The sequence below is a fragment of the Crocuta crocuta genome, unplaced genomic scaffold, assembly GCF_008692635.1.
Source record: "Crocuta crocuta isolate KB4526 unplaced genomic scaffold, BGI_CrCroc_1.0 scaffold70, whole genome shotgun sequence".
Classification (NCBI taxonomy): Eukaryota; Metazoa; Chordata; class Mammalia; order Carnivora; family Hyaenidae; genus Crocuta; species Crocuta crocuta.
The window spans coordinates 17,275,996-17,298,687 of record NW_027528417.1 but is presented as its reverse complement, the minus strand read 5'-3'; the positions used below and the strand labels follow the sequence as shown (position 1 = coordinate 17,298,687).

The 22,692-nt window shown below is 54.6% G+C and overlaps 2 protein-coding genes across 6 annotated transcripts in view; one reads left to right on the top strand and one right to left on the bottom strand.

Moving 5' to 3' along the window:
• Positions 1–8,429, top strand: part of FAM131A (family with sequence similarity 131 member A) — a 9,206-nt gene extending 777 nt beyond the window's left edge. Inside the window, exons 2-7 of one of the 5 annotated variants that reach the window (XM_077754455.1) lie at positions 1,197–1,257; positions 2,277–2,419; positions 4,521–4,614; positions 4,854–5,036; positions 5,235–5,351; positions 6,667–8,429. In XM_077754455.1, the coding sequence (XP_077610581.1) occupies positions 4,545–4,614; positions 4,854–5,036; positions 5,235–5,351; positions 6,667–7,142 (846 nt within the window). In that variant the 5' untranslated portion in view covers positions 1,197–1,257; positions 2,277–2,419; positions 4,521–4,544 and the 3' untranslated portion in view covers positions 7,143–8,429. Of the gene's footprint in view, positions 1–1,196; positions 1,258–1,343; positions 1,606–2,276; positions 2,420–4,520; positions 4,615–4,853; positions 5,037–5,234; positions 5,352–6,666 lie in introns of those variants that run through there. The other 4 variants (XM_077754453.1, XM_077754454.1, XM_077754456.1 and 1 more) reach the window with 4 other exon arrangements.
• A 76-nt stretch (positions 8,430–8,505) lies between these two features.
• On the bottom strand, positions 8,506–22,140 carry CLCN2 (chloride voltage-gated channel 2). Its single transcript, XM_077754577.1, has 24 exons — positions 22,102–22,140; positions 20,323–20,479; positions 20,032–20,163; positions 19,552–19,680; positions 19,331–19,464; positions 19,140–19,217; positions 18,977–19,055; positions 18,728–18,853; positions 18,543–18,627; positions 18,349–18,450; positions 16,994–17,078; positions 16,701–16,856; positions 16,296–16,365; positions 15,954–16,064; positions 15,520–15,733; positions 15,072–15,205; positions 14,664–14,836; positions 14,433–14,547; positions 14,144–14,217; positions 13,861–13,920; positions 13,673–13,711; positions 13,408–13,512; positions 9,104–9,190; positions 8,506–8,958 (listed from the first exon to the last, which is right to left on the bottom strand). Exons 1-24 carry the CDS (start codon positions 22,138–22,140, stop codon positions 8,764–8,766), a joined length of 2,679 nt encoding a protein of 892 aa, XP_077610703.1. The 3' UTR covers positions 8,506–8,763.
• Positions 22,141–22,692: the final 552 nt, after the last annotated feature.

Below are 22,692 nucleotides of genomic sequence, written 5' to 3'. Positions count from 1 at the left end.
CTGCCCGGTACGCGGGCCGCGGATGGGTGGGGGCCTTGAGGAGGGGGCCGGTGTCGGGAGAGGGAGGAGCTTGTACCGGGGAGGCGGGTCTGGTAAGAGGAGGGAGCGGGAAGGAGCGGGGAGGGGGCTAAAGCGACTCGGCTTCGCGACCAAGGCCTGCCTGCTTTTGGGTTTTGAAGGGTAGACTCGTGGTCTTTCCGCCTAGATTCCCACTGCTGAAGGTGGCAGGAGGTGCACAGCCTTGGGAGGGGCAAGTTGTCCATAGCAACTGGCCATCCACGCCTACACACTTGCCGCCCGCCCCCACCCCCCCTCCAGCCCACACCTCTTCTTTCATTGCCCTGGGAGTGGCCCTATGCTGGGAACCTGCCTCTTCTAGCTGCGTCCCAATCCCCTTAAGGAGGTAGCCGGCAAAGCCTGTCAAGCACCCCAGCACGGAGTTTTTGGCGAAAACTTACAACCTCCCCGCCCTTTCAGCTAGTTTATGAAGGAGGCCGAGGGCCCATTTGGGGCACCTGTGAGCACCCAATCGCCTCTCACCTCTTAACTACTATTTTGGTTCCGTTTCCCCACTGGCAACAAAAACATTATCCTACCTTGTGGAGAGAAACAGGAGCCAAGAGAGAGGCCATCAGGGCTAACTACAACTGCTGATCCCTGCTGCTTGGGCCTTGGTTCCCATGCACGATGGGTGGTGCATGCTGGGGCCTGGCCATACTCCTATGCATCTGAGGTCCAGTAGCCTACTTAAGTGTCATGGGTTTCTCCAAGCCTAAAGCCAGGCAGGTTTTTTTTGTTTTGTTTTTTGTTTTTTTTTTCTTTAATGACGTTGAAGGCAGGGTTTTGGAACGGGTCCTGGGCTTTCAAGGCAGATGGTCAGTCATACAGGCCTTAGTGTGGTTGGTACTTGAGATGTTTTGGAGCGAAGACTCTAGCTGAGATTTGTACTTTCCTTGGTTCCCATGAGGGATTCTGGGATTTGTAGTCCTAAATTAACCTCGTGGCATTTGAAGCTGAGAAGCAGCAGGCTGCTCTGATCCCTCTGGCCCTGCTAAGGCTTGGGGTTCAGGAAGTCATTCCTCCTGTAGTCGGGGGAGAGTTTTGCTGACCTTAGGAGTGAATTTGAGAGCCCTGATTAGGTACCAGCCGGGGGCCAGGGATGGCCTGTAACCTTGTGTCTTCCTTCTGGTTGGTAGCATTTCTGGGGACCACCAGCTGGCTGAGGCTCAGGGACAGAGACGGCTGCTCCAGCTAAAGGTCAGTTGTGATGTACATTGCCTATTGGCACTGTCTAGGGGATGGGCCTCAGCTCCCTGAGCTTCAGAGAGCTCTGCTGGGCCCCTGGCACTCCCACCTCCTCAAAGCCATGAGGCAGGAGTGTTCTCCTTCTGTGACTAGGCACAGGTTCCAAGTGGGGAGGGGACTGGCTCAGCATCCGGAGCCAAAATAAGAATAGAACTGGGAGCTGAGCCTGGAGCAGTTCTGGGCTTTTGGTTCTCTGCATCAACACAGCCAGCATGCCTATGATTTCTGTGCTGGGCAAAATGTTTCTGTGGCAGCGTGAAGGGCCCGGAGGACGATGGACTTGTCAGACAAGTCGCAGAGGTGAGACCAGGGACTGTAGATGTGATTTGGGAGGTAAGGGGAAGCTGAGGAATTGGGTGCTCAGGTGGCAAAAGGAAAATTACTCCGGCTTAGATATTAGGAAGGAACCAGGATGATACAAGAACAGCCAGGCTGGGGCCAGACGGGGCATCAGGCAGAAAGCCTTAGGGGACTGGGGCGAAAGTAAGAAAAAATCATGGGTTTGTCGGAAGAGAAGAGTAAAGAGCTGCATACCAGCTGATGCTGGTGAGAGGAAAGAACCAAGAGAAGGAAAGCAGCAAGCCTGTAAAGGGTCCAAGGTAGTGGTGGGAGGACGATGGCGATGGTGGTGGTGGAAGATCGCGGTGTGCTTTCCAAGAGGAAAGGGTAAGGCCAAGAAACCCAAAATTCAGAATTGATGAAAGTTTAGGTTTCATCCCTAGGGTTCTGATGGTAAAATATATCCAGAGGAGGAAGGGGGCCAGTGGGCTGCCACAAAGTGGCCCCCAGGGGCCTGAAGGTCAGGAATGTGGGATAGGGGCTTTCAGAATTGTGGAGAGCACCAGGTGGTTGCTGATATTGGGGGGCGGGGGAAGGAGAGTGGTAAGGAAAAATGATAGGGCATCACGATAGAAATGGGGATTTTGGCAGAAGTGGGAGCCCATGTGAACAGCCTTTCCCCCACCCCTCAGTGGCCTCGGACCCCGCTTGGGCTGTGGAGTGGATCGAACTTCCTCGGGGCCTCTCTCTATCTTCCTTGGGATCTGCTCGGACCCTCCGAGGCTGGAGCCGGTCCTCCCGCCCTTCCTCCGTGGACAGCCAGGACTTGCCAGAGGTGCTGGGTCCCTGGTGCTGGTAGGGGGAAGGGGGGGGGGCCCGCTTTCACATGAAGGAGATCTGTATCCCGCACCCCCGCCTCGGCAGCCTGCTTCTGGCACCCTTTTCCTGCGAGCGGAGGCGCTATCCGGCCGTTGGGGCCCAAAGCCGCCCCCGCGCCGGTCTGCTCTGCTAGGCCTGGTGCCAGCAGGCGGGCTTTGCTCGAGCCTTGGGCGCTGACGTCAGCGCATCCCAGGCCGTATCCCGGGAGATCCTGTTGCATGGTGATGGGTTGCCAGGGAGACACACACCTTTTCTCTGGGTCTGGGCCGCAGCTGCGCGGAGCGCCCAGCACGGATGGGGGTGGCTGGGGGCAGTGAGGGGAGGGAGGGAGAGCAAGCCAGGAAACACCCAGCAGGTGCTCCTCCCCCCAGGCCTGGCCGGAAGCTAACGGCGCCACCCTGGGGCCCCTGTAAGCCAGGTACTCGGGGTGGTGTGGGCAGAGGGTGGGCCTGAGGTCAGGGGAGCAGGTGGAGTCCCTCTTGTGAGGGGTGGGAACCTGATCTGGAGAGCTAGGCAAAGCCAGGGAGGGGGCATGTGCCTCCCACTTCATTCATTCATTGAGGGAAACATTTGCAGGGGCTTGCCAAGGAGAGCTGAGCCAGGTGTAGGGTGGAGGTGGGAACCTAGGTGAATCAGANGGGGGGGGGGGGGGGTGAGGATGGTGGTGTCTAAAAAGAGACAGAGAAAACTGGACTTAAAATAGGAGGTGATACTTGAGTCAGGCCTTAAATGGTAGGGAGCATTTTGTTAGGCAAGGATGGCGTTCTTAGCCCATGGGAAAGCCAGGTTCCTTTGCCTGGAGGCAGGAGGGATGCTTGCTGACAGGAAGGGTGAACATGGGGTTTTATTGGACAAAGGAGATCTGTCGTGGATTCCAAGGCCTGAAAGGAGGCAGGGGGCTCACAGAGTGGGCTCCTTCAGTGCCTCGCTGTGAAGCTAGGACTTCATTGGACAGCCGAGGAGCCCAGAAAAGATTTTAAATAGGGACATGTGACCAGTTGCACTCTAGGAAAATTGTTTACATTTATACTTTGCCTCATTCACTCAGCCTATGTGTTTAGAAAGGTTACTCTGTACCAGGCACTGTGATAGACTCTGGGGTGCAGCAGTGACCAAAGAGACCAAATTCCTCCAAGAGCTAAAGACCAGTGAGGGAGACCGATGACAAATAAGGAAACATGCAAAGTGGGCCATGATTACACACACAGGGTACGTTCATAGAGGATGGTGACTTGTTACAGAGGGAGGATGGACAATTGGTTGGGTGGCCAGAAAGACCCTTCTGAGGGAATGATGTTTCAGCCAAGACAAAAGATGAGAAAGAGTGAGCCACCCATGGGGAGGAGGGAGAGGAACACTTACACAACATTCTAGGCTGAGAAAATAGCATGGAGTTGGAGGAGCTTATGGATCCACAACTATGCTAATCTGGACATGGAGTATTGAGGGCTTGAGAAAGGGAAGGCAGTGGCAGTGGGAGCAGAAAGGATGAACAAAGCATAGGGGAGAGTTGATGGTCATGCCAAGGTTTGGAGCCAGACTGAATGGGCAAATGGATGATGCAGAGTAAGAAGCTGGGGAGCAGGACCAGATATGGGAAAAGGTGTTGGGTTGGGTTTGGATCATGCTGAGTCTGTGGCCTTGGTAGGCTGTAGAAACAGCTGGAAGACTGAGAGGAGAGGGTCAAAGAGGAGAGGACCTGGAGGAAGTCCTTGATGCTGTAGCTTTCTCCCTTCCTCTTTTTCCTTCTCAAAGGTTCTTGACTTCCCAGACTGCCCCCTTCCCCTTTGGGAGCTGAGAAGGTGGGGGGAGGGGTGATAGCTACAGTTCTGCTCCTTTGGGTCTGCCTGGATCTCTGTTGCTCCTTGGGAGGACATAGCTTGCTGGTCCTGGCTTCTTAGCCTCCCTCTTACATACCTCAGCAGCCACGGAGACATATGTGCTGCCCTGGCATCTCTTCCCAACTCCCGTATTCCCTTGACACCTTGGGTGGGTGATGGGCATGTAGGGGATGCTGCTGTCAGAGGGGCACTGACCCTCTGGTGCTGTCACCCAAGGTGAATGTTGGAGACACAGTCGCGATGCTGCCCAAGTCCCGGAGAGCCCTAACTATCCAGGAGATTGCTGCGCTGGCCAGATCCTCCCTGCATGGTATGCACCCCCTTCCCACACGTCTGGCCACTCTGTCCTTCCTTCTTCCTTTTGCACATACACTTTGGGACCATATCCTGTGAACTCTTGCTGGGATCTCTCTCTTCCTCCCCTTCTCAGATGGATCCCAGCTTCCTCTTCCCATGCCATGTGGACCCAAACTACCACCACCCTCCACACCCCTCTCAGATGCTCTCTGGCCTGTGCCCTCACCAGGCCTCCTTCTGCCCCACCTGCAGGTATTTCCCAGGTGGTAAAGGACCACGTGACCAAGCCCACCGCCATGGCCCAGGGCCGAGTGGCTCACCTCATTGAATGGAAAGGCTGGAGCAAGCCAAGCGACTCACCTGCTGCCCTGGAATCAGCCTTTTCCTCCTATTCGGACCTCAGCGAGGGTGAACAAGAGGCTCGCTTTGCAGCAGGTGGGGACAGGAAGGGGTCAGCCACGCATTTGTCATAGGGATGCTCCCATCACCTCAGTCCTGATGTGGAGGTTGGAGTCTTTCCACACCCCTCTCTCTTTCCTCTCCTGTCTCTAAGCTGAGCCCTAGTCTTAGTTCTTCTAATGAATTCTGCTAACGGACCTTCTCTGCTAATGAATTTCATGTCCTCCCTGACAGGAGTGGCTGAGCAGTTTGCCATTGCAGAAGCCAAGCTCCGGGCATGGTCTTCGGTGGATGGTGAGGATTCTACTGATGAATCCTATGATGAAGACTATGCTGGAGGAACTGACTCAGGTGAGGGGCAGTCCATGCTAGTGCCCCTAGCTGGGGTGGGACTGCATGAGAGGCCTTGTGGTTCAGAGGCCTTTGGAAGGGGCTGAGGTGTGGACCCTATCCAGGCAGTCCTTGACATTTCCAGGGGCAAGAGGGCTGTCCCCGCTCATGGGTGGGCAGTCAGCACCTGGAAATGGAGTAGTTCCTTTCCCACAGGTGCGGAGACTTCTCTGCCAGTGTAGCTGGGCCTTGTCCAGAGACGTCGCCCACACCTTGTGTGCAGCTGTGTCTCTGGGAGGGTCTGCTGTGCCTCACCTTTCCCGCCCAGGGCAGCCTCTGGCCAGCTGTGGCAGCACAGATGAACCACAGCAGCACAGCACCTCACAGGGCCGTGGCCCCAGGCAAACAGGAAGGCATGCTGAGCCTGGACTGCCCACAGGGCTGTGCTGGCTCACGCTCCGCATCCTCAAATTCCATCTGAGACCTGCCTGTGGGCCTTTCTCTGGGCCAGTGCTCGCAGAGGGAGGGGGCCCTGCGGGGCTGTGCAGCTGTGCACAGCCCTCCTTTCATCTTCCGATCCCCGGACCACATGGCTGACTTTCTCTGTAGCTTCTGGGCTCCTGCCTCACAACACTCCTCCCACCCCTACTCCTTTGCCTTTGAAGACTGCCTCTGCCAGTCCCCACCCCTCCAGCTAATTAACAGATTCTTCGAGGGCAATACATTAGAGCAGACTGGCAATACATTAGACTTCTGCTGTGGTCCAGAGGTGACTGATTTGGATGCCTGAGGCCAAGATGGAGCCCGAAACCATAAATGCTCTTGTTTGATTGAGTTCCAGGCCTGCTTTGATCCCTGGTGTAATGATAATAACTAACATTTATTCAAGGCCACTACTACCCCATGTAGAACCTTTGTACAAATTCGAAAAAGCACCTCTCTCTCTGCTGGGCACAGTCCCATGCTAAGGCATGCTGCTTGGTGAGCAGAGGGTGGGCTGAACTTCAGTCCACACTCGCTGCCTTGGACAGGCTCCCCTTGTGCAGTGAACCACTGGCACAACCAGGTGTGGTATCCCTCCATTTATTATGGTCTTACTTTGTGCTACTTTCTTTTGTTCTCTCAGCACCCCCATACGTAGGTATATTAGTTTCCCCAATTTGCCATTAAGGAAATGGAGGCACTGAATGGTTAAGTGACTTGCCCAGAGTTACCCAGCTCCTACCCACTCTTCCCAGAGCTAGGTGTGCCAAAGGTGGAGTGAGAGGAATGTGGCTTCCAGGTTGGCCAATCGAAATGGGGCTAGTAGGGCTTAATTCTTTTTTCTCTCCTGCAGATATGGCTGGGCAGCTGCCCCTGGGGCCCCACCTCCAGGACCTCTTCAGTGGCCACCGATTCTCCAGGCCTATGCGCCAGGGCTCTGTGGAGCCTGAGAGCGACTGCTCGCAGACCGTGTCCCCAGAGACCCTGTGCTCTAGTCTGTGCAGCCTGGAGGATGGGTTGCTGGGCTCCCCGGCCCGCCTGGCCTCCCAGCTGCTGGGCGACGAGCTGCTCCTCGCCAAACTGCCCCCCAGCCGGGAAAGTGCCTTCCGTAGCCTGGGCCCCTTGGAGGCCCAGGACTCGCTCTACAACTCGCCCCTCATGGAGTCCTGCCTTTCCCCCGCCGAGGAGGAGCCAGCCCCCTGCAAGGACTGCCAGCCTCTCTGCCCGCCACCAGTGGGCAGCTGGGAACGGCAGCGGCAAGCCTCTGATGTAGCTTCTTCTGGGGTGGTGTCCTTAGACGAGGATGAGGCAGAGCCGGAAGAACAGTGACCCAAATCATGCCTGGTGGTGGCATGCGACCCCTGGCTGCTGCTCGGGGCAGAGCCTCTGTGCCCAAGTGCGGGCTGGAGGCTTCCAGCAGAGCTCCAAAGCCTGGAGGGCTCCTGGGAGCACTCACTCCTCCGTTGTGTGTTTTGCATGAAAGTGTTCGGAGAGGAGGCAGGGGCCAGGCTGGGGGCGCATGTCCTGCCCCCACTCCTGGGGTTTGCCGGGGGTTGCCCGGGGCCCCTGGGGCATGGCTACAGCTGTGGCAGACAGTGATGTTCATGTTCTTAAATCAAAAATGCCACATACACATTTCCTCCTTGGATGATGTGAACCCCTAAGGGGGTGGTTGTGACTGGGCCCTGTGGGGTGGAACGGGAGGGAGCCCTGCCCCCTCTCCCCCTTCCCCACGCCTCTCTCTTCTCTGCTTCTCTCCACCTCTGAGTCCATGTGCAGTGCTTGATAGAATCACCCACCACCCCAGGGCGGGCTGGCTCTTACCTTCCTGGAGCCTAGGATTGAGCCGTTCCCCCTAAGGGCCCCTCGCCCAGCTGGGCTCATGCTGTGCTTTGCCTCTCCATCATCTCTAAATCTTCTTCTATTTCCTAAAGAATGAGGGGTTTTGGTCTGTTCTTTCAGTCGGATATTCTCTGGGAGGCACTGGACTGATGACGGCATGTGCCCTCTACCCTTTGCCTGGCACCTTGTAGGATGTGTGGGCAGGATCCCAGCGGCTCACGGCCTGCCTAGCTGCCCCCGTTCACCGGGTTCTTGTCAGAGTGGCCTTGGGAGAAGGGAAAGCTCTGCTTGCTATGGAGCTGTGACTTCAGTGTTCTTCCTGAGAAGGCCACAAGGGGGCCACATGGGTGGCTGGGCAGTTGTCTGCGCGCGCCTGACTGAGCCTGGCAGGAATTGTGCCAACCAGTGACAGTCATGTGGGCGTGTCTCTCCTTGGGGAGGGAGGAGGGTAGTGCCTTTCTTGGCTGAATGAAAGGCCAAAGCTACAGCACTGAGGGCCTCTGCCCCAGCTCGGGTGTTGAGAACCAAGCAGTGGCGGCCTCTGTGGATCCTGTATTCCACAGACAGTGAGCTCTGGAGTCTTACAGCTGTGGGGGGTTTGGGTGGCTGCAGAATCCCGAGCCTTGCAGGCTCTGGCCGGTAAGAGGGCCCAAGGTAAGAACAAGAGCTGATGGGCACAGGCATTCTATATATAAGTGGCTCATTAGGTGTTTATTTTGTTCTACTTAAGAATTTGTTTTATTAAATTAATATAAAAATCTTTGTAAATCTCTATATACATCTGGTCATTGGAGGTTCCAGTATAAACCCATCTTAGTTCCACCCCTCTCCCCCTCAAAGGGGGAGCAGGGGTCAGGTGACTCCACCCCATCCTGCCAGGGGATGCCGATCTTCCTGCCCATGGAACATTTGCTGCAGGTGGGCACTGGGTCAGATTCCAGGTAGGATGAACCAGGAGGAGCTTGGCACCCCAAGATTAGAAGGGAGGCTAGGGCTCCAGCCTTTAGTGCAGGTGCCTCCTTTTCCAAGGCAGAAGGAACAGGAGAGCTTCACAGTCTGGACCAATAGCCATAGCCACTGCCATCTCAGTCCCGCCCACTGAGGGGGTTCATTGGCACTTGTCATCACTGTCAGAGGGGCTCCCCTCCCCAGGGAGGCCATGATGGGAGCGGGGCCCCCAGAGTGCATGAACCTCTGTGGTCTCTGTGTCACTGCTGCTGGTGGCACTGTCACGGAAGCTGGCTAGGGGCGGCCGGACTTTGACGCCCTGTGCTGTGACAGAGCCCTCGATAGCCTTCCGGAGCTGGAAAGGGTAGAGGGTCAGATGTGTGGACTCTGAGCTCCCTGCTCAGACTCCACCCCAACACTTACCCTGGGTCAACTGGGCACAAACAAGCCTGCATGCCTGTTTGAAAGCAGAAGTGGTTTGATGGCCATTATCATCTCACCTCCTTTAGGGTGACGATCCCAATGAGTCTGCCAATACTGGTGACATAAGCATGGTCCACTCCCAGTAGTGAGAAGATGGTGTGAGTCTGCAGGGTGGGGAGAAGATAGACTGGATGTCCTGTGCAAGGGGACAATTCTAAATTACGGGTCAGAGGGCCCAAGGACAAGGTGGGGACAGGGAATAGGGGGAGTGCCATCCATAGATAGGGGAAGGGAGGGTCAGCAGAGGGAAAAGAATAATAACATTTCTGCAGCCAGGCCTCTGAAACTTGATAGTGGGAATCTTTAGGTTGCTTATTTGATGGAGAAACAGAGAATTCTTTGGCCCATGTTAGAATGATGGAGAACAGCTGTTCAAATGTGACATGTGATGATTGGCCATGCACTGGGTGAGGTCTTTTTGAAATTAGTAACTTCAGTTTTGTTCTGAGATACCCATTCTACAGGAGAGGCAGTATGAGGCTCCATGGTGAAGTGACTTTGCCTTTCATCACACTGTCCGAGGAGGCATTGCCCTAGTCCTGTGCAGATGTTCCATCAGCCACGGAGGTATCTGGGAGGGAGGTTCCGTACCGTCTAGGGTACTGGCTCCGGATTTTGTGCCTCTCGCCCCATTTTAGTAGCTGGCATATGCTTCCCATTTGCCTCCAGTGGGCTGGCAGTTAAAATGTCCTTTCACCCTGGCTCTGACTCTTCAATCATGGCTTGAAGCACTCTACATCTCGCATACCGTTTGCCTTTTCTGGGGCCCAACTGGCATCCCAGGTGCTGTTGAGATGTAGCTTGAAGTCCAGGAAAACAACAGTCGACCACAAATTCCCATGTCTTTCTTGCTTTGGGCTCTCCCCCGAGCTTTCAAATGTAATCACCAAGGGCTCAGAAATTGTCAACCAGCTACCCTTGGGTTCTAAGTAGATTTTCTTGGGCCAGATGTCTTGAAAAAAACTCTACTGACACAGCACTTCCTGGAATTTTTGGCCTATCACTTATCGCAGTGTCTTGAGTTTATTTGTAAGCCTCTTGGCTTAATGTTTGAATCAAAATGGGCATTAATGACCCAGCTTTTTGAGTACCACTCAGGACTCATTATAACTGTCTGAAAGCTTTAAAAATATTTTCTTGGGGCGCCTGGATGGTCCAGTCGGTTAAATGTCCGACTTCGGCTCAGGTCATGATCTCGCAGTTCGTGGGTTCGAGCCCCGTGTCGGGCTCTGTGCTGATGGCTAGCTCAGAGCCTGGAGTCTGCTTAAGATTCTGTATCTCTCTCTCTCTCTGACCCTCCCTGCTCACTGTCTCTCTCTCTCTCTCTCTCAGAAATAAATAAAATGTTAAAAATATTAAAAAAAAATTTTCTTATACAGTTGCTAAATTATTAAAAGGCTTCCAGAACTGTCCTAACTCTCCATCTAAAGCATGACAGTACTTACACAGCAGTTAGAAGTTCATTTTTAGAACAAGCTTTTCTGTGGTCCTTTAATACCTTTGTCATAACTTGTTAGGGTTAGCAAGTTCTTCCTCATATCTAACTTGAATCCTACATGCTACATGTTACCTTTTGGTTTCTTCGTCTCACTTCAAAGGGAAACCTATCTTTATTATAAGATTTTCTGTTTTAATAATCCATTAGCTTTGTCTTCTTATGGTTTAATAACCCCTCTAGCTTCTCTCAAGGATCCTATTAAATTGTTCCCCTGGATTTTCTTTTTCTCCACAATCTTAATTAGAATGAGCTTCTGGGAGACTCTATGCCTTTTAGGTTTGCAGACCACTGGTCCCAGGCAGTCACCAAGCCTTGCTGATCTGCTCCCTAAACATCTTGGCCATGCTGACTCCCTCCCTATCCTTACCAGGCCCAGGCCCCAACATCCTCATGGGTTCTGCTTTTGGTCTCCCTTCCCTTCAACTTGGCTTTGCCATCCTATGAGCTTTCTCAAACTTGAGTGAGAACCCAGACTCTCCAGAATAGCCCACAAGACCCTTCCCAAGGCCATCCCAGCTGGTCTCAGATTCTGCCAGGCACTCTAGCTTCCAGCCTCACATAATCACTCATCTTTTTCTGAAAACACCCATTTCTTAAACACTTGCACCCTTCCCTCAAGTTCCCCACTGTCTGCCTCTTAGGATAAACAGTAATAGAAGTCATTCCTTACATATACTGAACTCCTACTATGGCCAGGCACTGTTCTAAGTATCCCATAGCGAGTCCTTCAAACAAAGAAGAACCTATGATGTAGGCAGTCTGAGCCCCATTCTACAGATAAGGAAAATGATGCATAGAGAGGCGAAGAAATTTGCCAGGGCTACACAGTTCGCTAACACGTGGCAGACTGAGGCTTTAGGTAAAGCCTGGCTCGTCTAGCTTTGGTATCCTAGCCCCCCCACCCCCACCCCAGCTGCTTGTCTGCAGGTGGCCTCAGAATGAATGCGGCAAGTAGCTGGTATGGCTGGCGAGCTAGTCTCATAGGTCCCTAAATAGTCTGCAATGGATTCCCTCTCCCTGTGAATGTTCCCCTCCTGAACTTGACTGGGCTACTACTAATTGATTCTTCAGGCTTGCAAGGACATTTTGAATTCTCATCTTTTATGTTCTTATCACTTCTAGTTCTTTGTACTTTTGTTAGTCTGTTCCTCAAAGGCTTCTTTTCCTCTGATTTTTAAGTTTGTAACAAACACTTACTTTGTTCTTTTTCATTTTAATTTAATTAGACACCAGGGAGCTCATTGGAGGGCCTGTACATCCTGGGCTTGGGAACAGTGAATTGACAGGGAGAGGGACAACATGGCCTTCTGAAAGAATCCTGGGATTGTGGCCAGGGAATCTGGGCTCTCAGCCTGGTTCTGCTGTACTGACTCAGGCAAGTGACCTCTTCACTGCCTCAGTCTCCCCGTACATTAAAATGGTTAAATCCCCAGGCTTTTAGGTCAAACCATCTTGGATTACAGTACAATTGTGCTGCTTACTAGCTGTGTGACCTTAGGCAACTTGCTTAACTTCTCTGAATCTCAATGTCCTCATCTATAAAAACTGGATTATCACAGTGTCTAATACAGTCCAATTGTGAGGATTAAATTACACATGTGAAGAGCTTAGCCAGTGGCTGGCACATAGCGGACACTATAAAAAATGGCAACATTATCACCATCATTGTTACGGGATGTTCAAGAACTAAGTAAGATGAAAGAAAAGCTTTAGAGTTCTTAGGAAGAAAGGCTTTAAATAAAAACTCAGTGTAGTCTCAAGCCTAAATATATTTTTCTTGCAACTGTACTGTCGTTCCCTAGTCACTTTGATCTGATGTCTTTATCCAAAGGCTTATAAGTTCCTTCATTATCTTTTGCGTTTTTTTAAAAATTACCTTTTGCTTTTCTGTTTCTGCCCCGTCCTTCCTGGCCCAGCCCCTGCTGGTCTGGGATAGGTCGGCTCTTAGGCACAGCTTGCATCTCAGCAAGCTGCTGGAGCTGCAGACCTGGGGAGTGTTCCTCCGCTGCCCGCACCCCCATGCCTTGGAGGCTTGCACGTTTAAATCTGTCAACAATTTGGTTAGAATACTTGGTTTCTACCCCAGCACCCAGCTGGGTGCAGGCTCCCTGCCTTCATTCAGAAGACGGAAGATGCCCAATGAGGCTGCTGACCATGCTGGGGAGCCCCCGAGAAAGTCCTCCACAGAGAGCCCCAGCCTCCACCAACCTGTCTGCACTCAGGTTTTCTCCCTTTTTCTGCAGGCCATTTTGCCCTTCTACTGAGCTATCTTCCTGTGTCCCTACCAGTTTTCCTTTGGCCTACATTAAGTCAGACTTTCTGGGGTCTGACATTCCAAGCCCCCCACTGGGTGTTTCTCATCTTTGTTTATCTCTTCTCTGCAGTGTCCCCACCCCTACTTGGATGTTTGTTAGCTTGTTTATTAGATTTTCTTATCCTGCCTGTTTCTCACCCGTTTTTTTCAGTGTGGGTGTATCAGCCTTGTTGGGTGCTGGCAGTCTCCTGCCTGGCTCTGACCCTAGCCTGGCCCTCTGGCTTCCACCCAGCTCAAGCCCTGTCTTTGTTGCTGCTTTGGTCCAGAGTTCCCTGGGGGCAAGGCTGAGCAGAGGAAAAATGATGCCTGACTCCACGGTAGGCAGGAACAGGCTAAGGGGCGCTGGCTCCTGGCCTCCCATCCTTTAAGGCAATGTGTCGGAAAACAGCACAGAGCCCACCCTCCACTATCCTGTTTTCCCCTACTGGCCCGAGTCCAAACTGTGGGAGGACCTAGATCCCCACCCTGTGTTAAGAGCCCAGGCCAGCCCCCCTGGCCACCGACGCTACCTTGTGCAAAGAAGTCCGCTCCACCAGCTGGAAGGGGGCAGGGTCAATTTTGCAGTCGCTGAAGTTGACAGGTTCATCTAGTTGCTGCTCCTCCCATTCCAGAATCTGAGAGGATGAGACAAAGAGGATTGGGGGAAGGTGCCAATAGCTGCTCTCACCTCCCCAAAAGCTCCCACCTCATGGCCCCTCCCATGGGGATGGCAGCCAAGATGATGATTGAACACTCCCAGGAAGAAACAGGGTCCAGAGTCCAGTCACACCTTACCTCCTCGGGGGTCATCTCGCCTTCCAAGTCTGAGTCACTCTAGGAGAGAGGGACCGATGTTGGCAGCTAGTGTCTGGGGGGGTGGGGTGGGCGTAACCCCCCCAGCTTGGGGGGGGGCACTCATCCCTCCAGCCTGCAGCCCTTCCTGTCCAGTGCTCCTGAGCTACAGGGAGAAAGGGAACACTTACCGCCAGGGAGATTCGGACCCGCTTCAGCTTGCGCTTGTCACATGATTCCGACTTCTCCAACTTTGTTAGAGCCAGAGAGAAGAGGAGTTGATGTTACAGGGAGGGAGGTGAGGGGTAAGTGGTGGAGCTGAGAGGAAGGGCGTGCAGCAGGGACAGAGCTGACATCTAGGAGGGCAGAAGGGCAGGGACAGTGGAGGCAGGCTCTGCAGGGTTAATGGAGAGGTGGTCTCAGTAGCAGAGAGAGAGCTGGAAAGAAAAAGACAGAGAGACTCCAACTACTCACCTCTGAAGCAGCCTCGGGGGGTGGACTGCCACAGAAGAGGCTCCTGAGGGTGATGCCTGCCTGCTCCATGTTCCCTGTGTTCCCAAACACAAGGCCCCGGGGCAATGTCATCTTTGAGGGCAAGGACCAGGAGAGGTGAGAGGGCAAGAGGAGAGGCATCCGGTTCTACCCCAGGCCCATGTTGGCAGCCGCTTAGCTGGGATGTGTGTGCTCAAGCAAAAACATTGGGTGGGCATCTCACTGGGTCTCAGGGCCGTACTCCGGCTCTGCTAGTGGGAGAGAAGCTTACCTGTGGGACTCTCCCCAAGGTTCATGGTGTTACTGGGCCCTCTCTTGAGAGCAGGCTTCAGGGGCTTGTGAGTCTCCCCCCGGGCTGCAGGGAAACCTGAGTCCTCTGTGTTCACCTGCAGAGGCAGGACGGGGCTGGTGAGGCTGTGGCCCCAGATCACTTCTGTGTTGCCCTCCCAATCAGTCTACGTGACATTTAGGATTTGTGTGATTGTGGGATTCTCCTGCACACCTGGAAGCGGACGGAGGTCTCGGGGCTGGGGGGACTCTCCTGATCGGACGGTGGAGAGGTCTGGGCGGCTCGACGCTCCTGCATGTACTGCCGCCGGCGGGCTGGGCTCAGCTGCGCCCCCAGCAACGCTACCACCTGCGAGCGCTCAATGGAACCCAGGAGGATCATGGACTCTGGGTAGAGCAGGTGAGAGGACTCAGAAGCTGGGGGTGACACCCTCCTACTCACCCCCTGGGCGCCTTTCACACCCAGAGTGGGCCTTGGACACAGGCCACACACCAGAGGGAACCCTTGGCTGACAAATGCTGGCCCAGCCAAGGAGGCTGGTTCTGAGCTCCTGTTCCCTCCCTCTTCCTGAGCAGCAACCCTGGGGGGTGCCCAAGCACCAGCGATCCCTCCTGGTCTCACCAGGGGACTCCACGAGGGCCAACATGCGGCCCTTGGTCCTGTGCAGTGCCAGTCGAAGGTCCCGGAAAGTGCAGCTGAGGGCCACGTGGGGAACATCCCGCACCATGATGTCTTCCACTCGCATCCGGTACTGCCTGAGGGTAGAAAGAGGCACTTAGTTTGTGATCATGATGGGGAAAGTAGCCCAAAGCACTACCATCCCAGGGCCATAAGAAGGTCCCAGAGCCCATGGGCACAAGGGCTAAGAGCCAAGGAGTAGTTCTGCCTTCATTCTAATCAGGTGGGGCTAGCTGAGGCTTCCCTAGAGTGTGGACAGGGCAGCTCTGGCCAGGACAGAACAAGGTGGCTGGTCTTCCAGCTTCACTGTCTGAGGACCTTGCTGGAGGTGGTCTGAGGGGGGTCCTTCTGACCCTCACCCGTACCCCCCTTGTCGCCCAGCCCTCCATACTGGTGGCGGCCCCAGCCCAGCTCAGGCAAATAGGGCAGTTTCTTGATCCGGATGATGCTGTCATAGAGTGAAGGCTGTAGGCTCTGCGCAACGGCATTGGCCAGGATGACGGCGATCATGACGGGTAGGATGTGGGCGATCTGGCCTGTGAGCTCAAACACGATCACGGCCGTGGACACTGTGTGTGTCACTGCTCCCGCCAGTGCAGCTGCCCCTGGAGATAGCCATCCTCAGTCTCCTCAGGGTGCTCAGGTCCCAGATGACCCTCCCCACCCAGGGATGGTCCTCTGGGGGCCTTCCAGACCACCCAGGACACTACTGAGGACTCGCTTCTGTATCTGAGCGAAGCCTGGTTCCTGCCAGCAGGGGGCACCAGAGCCTCAGACCCTAAAGCCAGGGGTCTTGGGAGGCAGACAGGGACCTGGAGCACTTACCCACCACTGCATAGCCACCAGGCACAATCCGGTAGGTGCTGCCATCAGTGTGAATCCCATCTGGAAACCAGGCAGCCATGCTTTCGCCCACCAGACGCCCAAATGCTGCTCCTTCAGGGAGGGGGGTGGGAAGAGAAACAGGTAGTGGAGGGGGAGGGCAAGGGCACTAGGAAGAGAGAGGGTCAGAAGGTGGGGGAGGGGCCAGTGGGTCATTCAGTACAGGGGACAGTCAGGGGGTGGGGTTGGGGCTGAGGCTAGACCAAAACCCGCTCCCAGGCAGAGAGGGGGCAGCCAGTGGGTGGGAAGGGTGCAGGCTAGGAGAACAGGCAGCTGAAGACTCACCAATGACAAAGACCGGCATGAAGGCCCCACAGGGCACTGGGATGGTGGTGGCCAGTGCAGACATCCAGAACTGTAGGCAGGAGGTGGTTCAAACAGGTAGAGGCACCGCCAGGCCCTAGGCAGCCCCCAGCTCCACCCTGAGGAGGCTAGTTGCTTACCAGTCAGGCAAGCTCCCAGCTATCCCAGAATCCCCCAGGGGCAAAGGAAGGAGAAGTACTCTAGAACCAGATGGCTTGGGTTCAAGTCTCACTCTGTCCTGTCTAGCTCTGAGCCGATTATGTAACCTCTTTGTGCCTTGACTTCCCATCTTAAAAAGAGGGCTACTTTATGGAAAATGCTTAGAACAATGTCTGGCACCCAGGAAGCCCAGGTCAGGATTAGCTATACATATGTAAGGAGCCCTACCTTCATGAGAATGAAGATGACCAGGGTGAGAAAGACGTTGGCATGTGGTGGGCTCCAGGCCTGTGAGGTTCCCGGTGGCTCTAGCTCCTCTACCAGGCCCTGGCGGACCCACGTCCGGTTGTCAAACAGGGTGACCAGAGTCTCTTTCTGTGAGAGCTGTAGGTGAACAGGATGCCTCAGGCTGGGGAACCACCAGGATGAAAGGAAGGGGCCCAAAGGAGAGCAGAGACTGTTGGCTTTAGAGGGGATGTATCCAAAGGGAAAGCACCAGTGTCTGTTCTGCCTGGAGTTACCTGTCCAGCCATGAACTGTCCAAACCCAGGGGGGAAGGTCAGAGTGGAGATGAGCAGGGTCACCAGAGCTGGGAAGAGCAGGCGCCTAGAGATGTAAGTTTCACAGCATCAAACATGGGTCGTGTACCTACTACAGATGTGATAGTCTGGGTGCTCTCACATACCTCAGGGCTGAGGTCACAGCAGAGCCTTGTGCTTACATAAAAGCACACAGTTCTGAGAGAAGGTCCCTTTTGCCGTTCATGATATGATGGCCCCAAGGGAGATGGTTGTCTGGGGTTATTATGAGCCCAAATGCCTTTCTGTTGTCTCTTGACTCCCCACGTAGGTAGCGGAAATCCAACCCATTCCAGCCTGCTCTTGGACACCTCTGAGCTGTGACTCCTCTCTACACTTTTAGAAGCCCAGCTGAAGGTGCATTGTGTGAGCCTATGGAGACGTTTCTGCCTTTGTTTCTCTGTGGTGACTTAGCATGAAGGTCAGTGTTGGGAAAAGCTATGGTCACTCATGAAGTTGACCGAAGGTGCCAGAGGGAACAGGTTCAGTGGGCTGCCTTTTCTCTGAAGGACGTCAGTCCCAAAAGAAGTCACATCTGGGGCCTTCCCGCTCCCAATCCTCAAGGTCATGAATGAGAGAGTTAGGTTTTGGAGATAAAAAGAAATCTCACCCATTTCCATGCTTCAACAGAGGGGAAACTAAGGCTCAGACACTCTCCAGGGATCACTTCCATCTGTCTAGGCCAAGGGCATAGGGTAGGGAAGTTTTAGGGTTTTTTTTGTTGTTGTTTTGGGCTTTTTAAATTTTCTTTTATTTTTTTTTTGAGAGCGAGAGAAAGAGAGAGAGAGTGTGTGCGAGTGGAAGGGGCAGAGAGAGATGGAGACACAGAATCCAAAGCTGGCTCCAGGCTCTAAGCTGTCAGCACAGAGCCCAATGCGGGGCTCAAATTCATGAGCTGTGAGATCATAACCTGAGCCAAAATCAGACGCTTAACCAACTGAACCACCCAGGCACCCCTTTACATTTTATTTTTAAGTACTTCCTACACTCAATGTGGGGCTCGAACTTACGGTCCCAAGATCAAGAGTCACATGCTCTACTGACTGAGCCAGCCAGGTGCCCCACGTAAACCTTAGTCTTTAATCTAAAATGCCTTGACTAAAAATTCAAAAGTACCGATTTTGAGGTAATTCATATAAAAGCCAAAATGTTCAATCATCCTGGAAAACACCATTGGCTGATTTTCTCAAAGTGCCATCTTTAACTGGGCTATTCTTTGCCATTTCACATGTCACTGGCCCTCTCATCCCACTGTGACTGTCGCACAACCAGAGAGGAGGAGCCCAGGTCCAACTCACTTCTTCATGAGGAAACGGTTGATGGTTTTCTGCTTCCGCATCACCTGGACAATCTTTCGGTTCAGGTAGACAAAGAGTGCTCCCCCGAAACCACTAGCAATACTAGAGAGGGAAGAAGTACCAGGGTAAAAGGGGGTCTTCCCTCTTCTACCTCCTCCTCTCCGATGCACCCCAGCTCCCTGAGCCCCTCTCACCCAATGACAGCAAAGGCTGGCAGCTCCTGGAGATCAAAGGGGAAGTCCAGCCGGAATCGGGTTTTGAAGAGAGCCGTAATGGTCTCTGAAAGGAAAGCAGAGTAGCAGAGGGAGGCAGGTGTAGTGTCGAGGGCCCTCTCTTGAGCCATCTCAGGGGCCCCCCTCATCCCCCAGGTCGTCCCCACCTTCATCACGGTTCCAGACCGCCAAGACCCGGAAGATGAAGGCACTGAAGGTGGCAGCAAAGAATCCTCGCCAGTAGTTCCGCACAGCGAAGAAGGTGGAGGTGACCTCAATGCTGAATAGGACACCTGTGAGGGGGCAAGGCAGAGTGCCACCTGAGGCTTGGGACTGGCCTAAGGACTCAGACCTGGAAGAGAGGGGCAAAGGAGGTGAGGCCAAGGACAGGGCTGAGGGGTGGACTGACCGCCTACCTCCAATAGGTGCCGCAAAGCAGCAGCCTACTCCCACGGCACAGGCAGCAGCCAGCATCTCTGTGTTCCGGGATTCATTCTGGCAAGAGTGGTGGAAATGGGTGTCAGCATGGCCTCAGCAGCCTCCCCCTCCCCCTCTGCTTTCCTCCAGGGTCTCCCTTACCTCATAGATGCCCCCAAAGAGGGAAAGGAACTTGCTGAGCAGGGCAGCACACATGCTGGCGATATGCACAAAAGGGCCCTGGGAGTGTGGAGGCAAGTGGTGAGTGGGGAAGGGGCACACCTTGACCTTGGTGTGCCAAGGTCTTCTTCCTCCACTGGGACGGACTCCTTCGGTCCCCAAGCTGGAGTTACCTCTTTGCCAAGGGGCATCCCGCTGCCCAGGGCACAGGTCAGCCCAATGACCTTAGCTACAAAGGTCTTCAGGGTGAGGTATTCCTTCAGCACCACTCCCCGCAAGATGGTCTTCATCTCTGGGATGCCAGACCCTGGAGGGGTTATGATCCCAGGAGAGTCATTTGATGTGCTCATTTCAGAAGATCCCATCACTGCCCTCCCCTTCTTTCTTATTGTACCGACAGCCTGAGGAGCCAGGATCTGTGTGAATCCGGCTGAGAAAGTGATGAGGACGATGGGGTAGGTGACCCAGGCCAGGTACTGGAGCAACAGGCTGGTGTTCAAGCCTTGGGACATCCACTGTTGAGCTGTGGGGAGAAGATGAGCTGCTGGACCTTAGATGCACACACCCAGTCCCCGCCTAGCCACTGGGACACACTGATATGACAAGCTGTCCCAGGGAGAATCGATCCATCGCAGAGAGCCTGGGCATGAGGGGTAGGGAGAAGCCCTACAGGGCATTCACTCGGACCAAGATCACAATAGGGAACAGGGTCAGTTGGAGAGGGGAGGTGAGAGGTTGTGGCCTATGGGAGTGGCAGTCAGACTGGCTGGGGAAAGGGATCAGTAGCCAAGTAGCCAAGATGCTTGGACCAGTGTGGCATGGAGGAAGCAGGTTGGTTCTTCCCAGCCTTCCCCTTGCCAGCCCTTATCCTTACCCTGCAGACAGGCAGCGATGGCATAGTCCATGGCCCAGCTGACCAGAGCCATGAGGAGCCCCAGCAGGACCAGGAAGATCCAGTCTTCACCAACCCTGGACACTAGGAACTTATGACAGTGTACGGAACAGACTGGAAGCAGGGAAACGAAGAATGGGGGAGAGGCTAGCACCAAAGTGTTCCAACCTCTGCCCCCAACCTTCAACCTCCCAATGGGTAGCTCTAATGGCCTCTCTCCCCCCTTAGCACAGCACAGCACAGCCAGCTCTCCTGCCCCAACCCGCGTCTTACTGCGGCATCGGGCGCAACGGCTCTGTCCATATTCCAGGAGCTCTGGGGGAGCCCGAGGGGAAGGTGGACCCCTCCAGGTCTCGGGCCCTCCCAGGCGAATCCGAGCAGCTTCCTCTTTGGCAAAGGCCCCAAGGTCCTGAGTATACCGGCCATACATCTGAGGAATAGGGAATGTGGGGACATTAGCAGATGTGGGCTGAGTGGGGACCTCTGCATCAATTCTGCTTCTCCCAGCCTCTATATTATATGCCCCTCCTTGAACCCACAGTTCCCACTTTGGCTTGGGGTGTGGAAACAATGCACATTGCAGACCGTGGGGGCTGTCCTGGCCAGAGTGATGGGGACAGCCAAGGTACAGTGCACAGCGTTGGGGGTGGCAGAATAATCGTCTTCTTCTCACAGGCCTGCCCAGGGAGCATGGAGGAGGAGGAGTGGGAGGGAAGGCTCCAGAGGAAAAGATGGAAAAACCTAAGGCAGTCTGAAAGTGGGAGGAGGGAAGGTCAGAGAATAAGGGATGGTCAAGGACGGAAGGGTAACAATGAGGGCCTCATGGAGCTGGGGGCAGCTGAGTTGGGCCTAAGAGCAGGCGGGGCCTCAATCCTTATCACGTTCCCACTGGGCCTCTAGCCTGTGACCGACTCAGCTGCACNCCCCCCCCCCCCCCCACCCCAGGCTGCCAGCCCAGCTGGGAGTGGAAAGTCTCCGGGTGGGTGGAGAGTACTGGTGGCCTCAGCCCCACTCTGGAGCTGCCCTGAGTCCAGTGGTGGGTTGGGGACCCGGCAGAAGCTGATGGCTGGGCTGTGACTGGGGATGTTGGGGTGCTGGGACGGGAGAGTTGCTGAGCCTCAGCTAGACCTGCCAAGCTGGGCGTGTGTTGGGGGGTGGGGAGGAGTAGATTCCGGCTGCCACCCGCAGAGCTTCGGGACAACACAAAGGGCTCCTGTTGGGGCTGGGGTTGGGGGGGGAGGGAAAGATAGAGACAGAGCGAGAGAGTGATAGAGAGCGAGAAAAGGGAGGAGAGGGAAAGGGAAAGAGAGGAGAGAGAGGAGAAAGAGAAAAAGAGAAGCCAGGGGAAGGGCAGAGAAGAGAAAGGAGGAGAGGAGAGGGGAAGAAGGAAGGAGGAAAAGAGAGAAAGTAAAGCACAAAGAGGCGGACACAGTGTAGCAGGGGGAGGTGAGTGTGTGAGAGAAAGACAAAGGGATTAGAAGGAGAAGGGGGAGAGGCTGGAGCAGAGAGTGTTCGGGAGGCAGCATGACCCTGAGGATTCGGCCCAGAGATAGAGACCAGGCGAAGGAGGTGGAGATGTGCCTGGTGTAACAGATAGACACCATTTCAGAGGTCAGGTGCCTGGCTTCTTTGACCAAAGCCCCATTCTCAGCCAGGACAGATTGACAGACACCTCCCCCACTCTGCGAAGGCTTGCAACCTCTCCCTTGGCTCCGCCCCCTCCCTGCCACCTCTCCCTGTCATCCTGTTTCATCCAGTCTCTCTCTTATAACGGGGCACCTCCCAGCCCCAGCTACAGCCCAGGACCCCTCCTCCTGGAGAGGTTCCCTCCCAGCCTCCTTCCTGAGCTAATTCCAGTCTAAGCTAGTAAAAAGGAGCACAGGGTCCACTCCCTTCCCTAGAGTTTGGGTCCTCCACCCAGTGACACAAGAAGGGGTAAAAGGCTTCTCAAACACTAAGTTACAATGGGAGTCATGAGTCAGCTCACGGCTCCAGGACCCCTGCTTCTAATGAGGTCAAGGGACACCCCTGAAGTGGGTGGGGGCTGGATACCCAGGCAGCATGGACAAAGGTCCCAATTCCCACACCCATTCTCGGTTGACCCATCCTTCCTAAAGCTCCTGTACCAAGAGTGAGGGGCAGTGTACAGGAAAAGCTCTTTTCCCCGCAGAGAATCGCTTCCTGCCAATCAATGCTGGGTTGCTAGCCCCCCCCCCCCCCCCCGGGGGAAAGGGGGGGGGGTTGGGTTTGGGTCTGATCTATCCACGCGCTCTTGTTTCTAAGTCTAGTACAGTGCCACACACTTAGTGGGGATAGAGGGAATGTCTTGGATGGTGGAGATAGGAGCGTAGAGAGTAAGAGTTCAAGGGTGTGAGTGGTGCTGGGGAGGGGTAGTGGGGTGCTGAGACCTCAGCCCTGGTGGTGAGGGGGAGGAGCAAAGAAAGCGCCCGCATGTGGGGATGGTAAAGAGGACACCTGGGACAAGCACCTGATGTCCTTGTCTTACACAGCCTCCTCGCCCCCCCCCCGCCTCAGCTGCATGCAGCTTTCCACCCCTTAGCTCTCCAGCCTCTCGGGGCCCTCGAGCCTCAGTTTCCCCAGCTTACTTCTGGAGCGGGCTTAGGGTACGCCCCCGGGCCTCAA

Bases quoted from the DNA above. Each gene is read 5' to 3' on its own strand.
- CLCN2 (XM_077754577.1), bottom strand. From the start codon at position 22,140: ATGGGTGTGGGAATTGGGACCTTTGTCCATGCTGCCTGG. The intron at 16,366-16,700 runs GTAGGGCTCCTT...TCCTGCCTACAG, and splicing joins TCATCTTCATTCTCATGAAG to TTCTGGATGTCTGCACTGGC. The intron at 14,218-14,432 runs GTAAGCTTCTCT...TTGGGAACACAG, and splicing joins CCTTGGGGAGAGTCCCACAG to GGAACATGGAGCAGGCAGGC.